The sequence below is a fragment of the Oculina patagonica genome, unplaced genomic scaffold (assembly GCF_052425735.1).
Source record: "Oculina patagonica isolate OP01 unplaced genomic scaffold, crgOcupat unplaced957, whole genome shotgun sequence".
In the NCBI taxonomy this organism is placed as follows: domain Eukaryota; kingdom Metazoa; phylum Cnidaria; class Anthozoa; order Scleractinia; family Oculinidae; genus Oculina; species Oculina patagonica.
Window position 1 is genome coordinate 1 of NW_027558863.1, and position 7,786 is coordinate 7,786.

At 37.7% G+C, this 7,786-nt stretch overlaps 1 protein-coding gene across 1 annotated transcript; it reads left to right on the plus strand.

Moving 5' to 3' along the window:
• Positions 1-126: 126 nt before the first annotated feature.
• Positions 127-6,362, plus strand: LOC144641453 (tyrosine-protein kinase receptor Tie-1-like). Its single transcript, XM_078500464.1, has 6 exons — positions 127-409; positions 587-654; positions 991-1,031; positions 3,062-3,161; positions 4,320-4,419; positions 6,073-6,362. Exons 1-6 carry the CDS (start codon positions 362-364, stop codon positions 6,136-6,138), a joined length of 423 nt encoding a protein of 140 aa, XP_078356590.1. The 5' UTR covers positions 127-361; the 3' UTR covers positions 6,139-6,362.
• The last annotated feature ends 1,424 nt before the right edge of the window (positions 6,363-7,786 follow it).

Sequence of the window (7,786 nt, forward strand, 5' to 3'; positions counted from 1 at the left end):
ATGTGTTTAAAGCAGTATCCAAACTGATAAAAACGTTGGCTGTAGCTAATATAATATCAACAAAGCAATGCAAACATATAAGGCCGGGCTGGCATGCATTGCGCATTCGCGTCCAACGAATGGACTCAAGAAGAGATGAAAAGGGCTGTTTTAACTTCATAACACCGTCTACCATTTTAGATAGTTCAATTGAGCGTTTTAACTTGTACAAAAGGATGTTATTTCTAAGTCGAATTGTGATTTTAAATTGTTTTATTGGCACACAATTATCACTTATATTTTACAGTGTGTTCATCGAGACCTGGCTGCTCGAAATATCCTTGTGGGAAAAGGGCTTATTGCAAAAGTGGCAGACTTTGGTATGGCACGAAATATCTCAAAAGATGGCGAATACATTAAAACTACAGAGGTATTTTAAATCTAAAACTCGAATGGAAATGGTCATAACAAGGCCAAATAACAAATGTCAAATAACATAATTCTTTTGAAAGTTGTCGCTCTCGTCTCAACCTTATCGAATAATTATAGTTAATTAATATGTTTCGGCAACTTCGCCAACTTATTTACTACTATTTTGTCAAAAAAGGGGAAAATTCCATGGCTCTGGATGCCAGCTGAAGCCCTGCGAGGACGATTCACTACAATGTCTGACGTGTGAGTGTTGTTAAACAGTTCTTGATGCACTGAAGTTATTATAGTTCCAGCATTTACATTTTTTTTTTGGGATTGATGCTAAAATTTCATTCAAAATTTGTTCCAGTTTAACTGTACAGAACCGATGTATTACGCGCTAGTAATTTTATTCTCGATAACTCAAAAAATAAATAGCGAAACCTACCATTCACATATGCAAATCTATCAAAATTCAATTTACTTTACCCTCGATGTTCTAAAAAAAAACACGAAAATGTATATGTTTGTGAACGGTAGATGCAAAATGTGAAATATCTGATTCACCGAGTGAAACGACGTTTGATTTTACTATTTCAGGTGGTCGTTTGGGGTCCTTCTTTGGGAAATAGTCACCCTCGGTAAGTCAGACCTTGCGACAGTGTTGCCATAGATTTTTGAAAGCAAAGTAAAGTGTTTAGATTGATTGAAGTAGTGTACTCTACAACGATTTATACAATAACCGAGCTACTGCGTGCGTTGTGATTGGTTGATGCCTGTCATCTATTAGAGACAGGACGCACAGATGACGTCACTGCGTGAAGTGACTCGCGCTCGTGATCAGAGTTCATAGTCCAAGATCAGTGTTGTCGGCAAAGTTTTTCAAAACTCGCGCGGCCACAACAAAACAAAAAAGTTCAGCTACATTATAAATCTACAATGAGAAACAATCCGCCAAGTATTGTTCACTTTTCAAAACATTTAACTGGGCTAAACAAGTTTGAAGTAGACGGTAAATGCTTCAATACATTATCGTGTTTATCGGATGTTGAACAGTTGGACGACGCCACGGGAAACAGATGAATGGTGGTTGAACGCTACGGTTAAAGCTTACAGATTTAACCAACTTTCCAAATGGAATAAAGGATACTTTTTTCGTTGAAGTTTTATTTTTCCAATATTCTGTTTATTAAATCGATTTAACAGTGCTTCGTGGTTACGGCAAACTTTATCATAAAACTTAAACAACTGTAGCTCACCGGCAGCGGCATTGCTTTTTATACACTGAAGTGTACTGAATTCTCCTGTTATTGTATAAGACAAATAGATTCAATTTTGCCGTGGGTCTGTTCAGTTATAGATCACAGAAGACGTCAAAGTGTGGTAAACACATTTTGAAGTCATTTGTGATCTATAACTGAACAGACACACGGCAAAATGGAATCTATTTATTAAATAATCTCCTTTGCAGTCGTTAGCTGGGTAGCTACGCAACGCTTTATCCCAATGGTGGCGACAACACAGAATTCGGCGACTACGCAAAAAAAGTCACGCCTTTTAGTGACTGCAGCAACAACAGTATGTCTCCTTTTGAATTTGACATTCATGAGACATCAATACAAAGTGCAAAGTTTTACTTCACTGAAACAAAAAGATCATAGTATCCCTACCCCACCAAAAATTAGGCCTATTTGAAAACAAGCTCTTCTGAAAATTGTAGACGTAAAAAGATCATTATTTCCCTATGAATCGAGCAGAACCCCTATAATTTTAAAAAATTACATTTATACATTATATACAATCTTCGTTCACTGTCCAAAATCCACGCGCGCAATTGGTTAAAATAGATCACGTGGTTTTGCTTTACTTGTCGTCAGCAAACTCGGACAGTGCAGTATTGACAATAATGCACAAAAATCGTGCATTATTGAAAGTGTCTTCAGCTTCAAGGCTTGCAGAAGTGGAAGAAAAATATATTCCTCAAATAATCAACGATCTAATACCAAACAAAATCGAAGAGGATAACAACTTGTAGCGCTTTCATGTTTAAAGGTAAACTGCAGCTCAATAAAAAATACATTTTTGTGTGCGATTGACTGCTTGTTGCTTTGCTTTGAACAAGCTTCTCGCTGACTGTATTTATGAACGACCACAGCTGATGAACGATTTTATGAACCATTGTAACCTATATTTCTGTACGGCTTATTTGTGATTTTTATATTATTGATCTAATCCCGTGTAATTATGTATTACTACACTTCTTATTTTTAAACATTATTGTTTGAAGTTCGTAAAGTCGCTGATCGCTTGCAGTGTACTCAGATTGTATATTAAAAGGGTTAAAGTCTGTCCGTTCGTGTTCTGTTGACAAATACACGCACTTGCTGGCCTCGCAATGAACTCAGAATTTTTAATACTGCACTCGGCTACGCCTCGTGCATTATTGAAAATGTCTCGTTCATTGTGCGGCCAGCGCGTGCGTGTATTTGTCAACAAAACAGCTTGACAGTATCTAACACATAAATAAAGAGCAGAAATCGTGCATGAGCTCACCTTCAAATGCACTCACTTATATTATTCTCTTTTTTAACACCTTCTGTCATTTCTCGTTTACATTTTTGACAGTTGGAGAGGTCTTAGGTGTTCACTTTTGTTTCTTATTTTACTTTAGGTAAGCAACCATACAAAGGAGTAAACGGACTTGTTGAACTTTACAGCAAGCTGAAAGAAGGAGTAAGACTGGAAAAACCTCCCCATTGCTCTGAAGAACTGTAAGCTCTGGTTGTATTTCTAAACCTTTTTACCTTGGAAATGTGTATTTGTAAAATAAAATAAAAAAGTATTTTGGTTAACCATAAAATGCGTCCTGAAATTGTTCTATTATTCATATTACCTTAAGTAGTTTGAGTGTGTCAGTTGGCCAAATGGAAGTGCATATGGCTAATCGACTGAAATGACAACAAAAACTTGCTTTACAGTCAAACCGGATGTTCTTTTGATGAGAACTTTGCAATGTTGCGGCGCAATGTTCCAATATTGATTGCCCGTTTGCTCGTCGCAACTTGCAACTTTCAATTCAAATTTGCCTGAGCAAGTTGCCAAGTTCCGGTTTTCATTTTGCCGTATAAAACGAGGTTGTACCACCTTTGTTTAAAGAAAAGAAAATAATTGCCCCTTATTCGACTGTTCATCAACAGAATGCGAGACATATTAAAGCGACAGGCTTAGTTTACATTGCTCAGTTAGGAATTACGATTCAAAATTACAAACGTAAGCCGTAACTTGCGGAGCAAATTTGAACTTTTTACTGCAATTCCAAGTCCCGGGGTTCCAAGTTTGGCGATTTCAACTCACTAATTTATCGCAGTCTGTTGATAAGCAGTCGACCATAGGACAATTATTTCATCCTTCTTTGAGACAGAGGTGGAATTATTATGTTCCATACGGGAAAAATGAAAACCGGAGCTCGGCGCAACTTGCTCAGGAAATTTAAATTGAAAGTTGCAAGTTGCGACGAGCAAACTGTCAATCAATAAGCACCTGTACTTGTACGAATCCTTAAATAAATAAATATTGGAACATTGCACCGCAACATTGCAAAGTTCCCGTGAAAAGAACATCCGGTTTGACTGTAAAATGGATGTCAGCACGTGTTATGGAAGACCGTCTTTGTTTTAAATATCATCCATTACTTGAAATATCCATCCAAGTAGGAAATAACAAAGGGCCATCTTCATGTTCTTTTATTCATGTCTATGCTGAGTGTCTCAGAATTGCTGAATTAATAATACAACAATTTCTTCTAGATTTCTGTAGAAGAAAAGAAGCTCGTTGTTTACAAGTAAACTTCTAGTGAGCATGCTATCAGTTTACTATCTTTAGTTTATTTTTATTTTTATTTTTTCATTTTTCTACGGAATGTTCTTTAGGTATAGCGTAATGATACGCTGTTGGCAGAATTGCCCAGAGGAGCGCCCAACATTTAAAGAACTTCGTGTAATTCTTTACGACATTTTGCACACCAAAGCGGTGAGAAAGTACTGTTATTATCGAATAACCTTGAGACACTGCGTTCACAGGTGGAATTTAGCGGCTAATCACGAATAAAACATGTTTCAATGCGATAAGTGCTCGAATCAGGCAATGCATTGCACGAATCGTGATCGAAACATGTAAATTCCGAGTATTACTAACGCGGTATAACCACTCGACCTTTCGCTTTAATTGTTGTTGTTTTTGCTTTTCTGTTACGTTTTCCACATCTGCTATGGTACAGGTATGGTCGATGAATGCTTTTTTAATGTAAAAACCCACAAGAAACGAAAGCATAGGAATTGCCAATATCAAGAACAAATAGAAATCTAAATTTTGCTGTTCACTTGTATTTCTTTTAATGGCTATTTTACCTGTTTTTTTTTTTTCCCTATCTCCTGAAGTTTTACATGTAGAATGTAAGGGTATCGGACAATGACGAACTTTTAAAGAAACTTTAACCGCCACTGAGACCCGTTTATTTATTAAATTGGTCACTTCAAATCTGATATACTATTTTTTCTTTTTATAAGTATACAGCTTTTTCAGTTAACGTTGTCAGATGAAAGCTTAAAGACAAGACCGAATGGTGGTCTGGGTAATCACTGTAATTTTGCATAATTATTGGCCTATAAGGAAATGTACAAGCTTGTATTGGCCGTTCCGAGGTTGCGCAGGGAACTGGGGCGAGTTTCAAATTTTAAGTAATCGATAATCTGACACCACAACATGAAAGATCACGGTGCGATTGGTCATTTGACCAAGTTTGATGCTTTTTGGATGACCAGAGATGAAGTTATGGGCCCTGAAACATGGTTAATAACCCATACAAACGTCTCTTATTGTGAGACAGCGTCCCCCAAAACCATATAAACTCTTAATTTTTTTTTATGATTTTTGTTATACTCTTTAAAATGGGCAAACATAGTGGTTTCCATCTTAGTTTCTTTCAAGTAATGGGTCTTTGGCAGAATTTTACAGCTGTCACAAAACGGATAAAAATTTTAGGAGTTTATATGGTTTTGAGGGACGCTGGCTGACAATTAGAGACGTTTGTATGGATTTTGAACCATGTTTCAAGGTCAATAACGTCGTTTCTGTTCATACTGAAAGCATCAAATGTGGTCACACGACCAATCTCACCGTGATTTTCCATGTGGTGGTGTCAGATTATCGATTACGTAAAATTTGAAACTCGCCCCAGTCCCCTGCGCAACCTCGGAACGGCTAATTTTTGCACGTGAAGAATTCATGAACTTGTTTTCCTCTCAGGAGGACATTTCTGTAGCTTTCTTTCACTGCCGAGAAGCTTTGAGTTTTTGAACCTTCTTCTGAAATTTAGTGAGGCTAAACGTAATTTGTTTCCACATGTCTGCAGAGGAAGAATTCGTGCAAATTCGTGTTTATATATATCTATAAGTATTCAACAGGGACAGTTGCTCTCTTCTTCGACCCATACTAGCTATCGGTCTTGTCTTTAAGCTTTGGTCGGACAACATTAATTGAAATAGCTGTTTAATATTTGTGTCTATAACATTATGTTTTTAACTACGTCATCGAACACTTAACATGGGCTACTTCGCGAATGAGTTGTTAACAACTTACAAATGTCCTACCCATGATTGATTTAGCTTTCTTCTTTATTTTCAGAGGACTTACATCAATGTTCAATATGTTGAAGAACATGCCATGGCAACCGGCGAGGATGCTTCTTAAGAAGTTACATATCAAACCAGACTTGAAGATAAAACATCATCACCAAATTTTCACTAAAAAAATATTATAGGCTGTAACATGATTAAGTAAGCAACGATGGCAAGATCGAGGCTTTGGAAATTTAAGGTGGCTCGTAATGGTTTAGACACTCGCTTCTTTTGCATTTTATCGCTGCTCAATACTTTTCAGCAATCAATAAATAAATAAGTCTGAAAATGAACTATTTAAAATTCCCAATGTGTGGCTTCAATAGCTCAGTTGGTAGAGCATCGCACCGGTATCGCGGAGGTCACGGGTTCGAATCCCGTTGAAGCCCTGAATTTTTTTCAGGCTTCTTTATTCCAATTGCTTAAATTGGAAATTCACTGCGACGATCATTTATCACTCTCATATACATCCGCAGTTCATATATGAATCATTTCATATACATTACATCATTTCACTCCTCTCACGGGAAAATATGAACTCACAATTGACCTCGCTCCCAATGTGTGGCTTCAATAGCTCAGTTGGTAGAGCATCGCACCGGTATCGCGGAGGTCACGGGTTCGAATCCCGTTGAAGCCCTGAATTTTTTTTCAGGCTTCTTTATTCCAATTGCTTAAATTGGAAATTCACTGCGACGATCATTTATCACTCTCATATACATCCGCAGTTCATATATGAATCATTTCATATACATTACATCATTTCACTTCCTCTCACGGGAAAATATGAACTCACAATTGACCTCGCTCCCAATGTGTGGCTTCAATAGCTCAGTTGGTAGAGCATCGCACCGGTATCGCGGAGGTCACGGGTTCGAATCCCGTTGAAGCCCTGAATTTTTTTTCAGGCTTCTTTATTCCAATTGCTTAAATTGGAAATTCACTGCGATGATCATTTATCACTCTCATATACATCCGCAGTTCATATATGAATCATTTCATATACATTACATCATTTCACTCCTCTCACGGGAAAATATGAACTCACAATTGACCTCGCTCCCAATGTGTGGCTTCAATAGCTCAGTTGGTAGAGCATCGCACCGGTATCGCGGAGGTCACGGGTTCGAATCCCGTTGAAGCCCTGAATTTTTTTTCAGGCTTCTTTATTCCAATTGCTTAAATTGGAAATTCACTGCGATGATCATTTATCACTCTCATATACATCCGCAGTTCATATATGAATCATTTCATATACATTACATCATTTCACTCCTCTCACGGGAAAATATGAACTCACAATTGACCTCGCTCCCAATGTGTGGCTTCAATAGCTCAGTTGGTAGAGCATCGCACCGGTATCGCGGAGGTCACGGGTTCGAATCCCGTTGAAGCCCTGAATTTTTTTCAGGCTTCTTTATTCCAATTGCTTAAATTGGAAATTCACTGCGACGATCATTTATCACTCTCATATACATCCGCAGTTCATATATGAATCATTTCATATACATTACATCATTTCACTCCTCTCACGGGAAAATATGAACTCACAATTGACCTCGCTCCCAATGTGTGGCTTCAATAGCTCAGTTGGTAGAGCATCGCACCGGTATCGCGGAGGTCACGGGTTCGAATCCCGTTGAAGCCCTGAATTTTTTTCAGGCTTCTTTATTCCAATTGCTTAAATTGGAAATTCACTGCGACGATCATTTATCACTCTC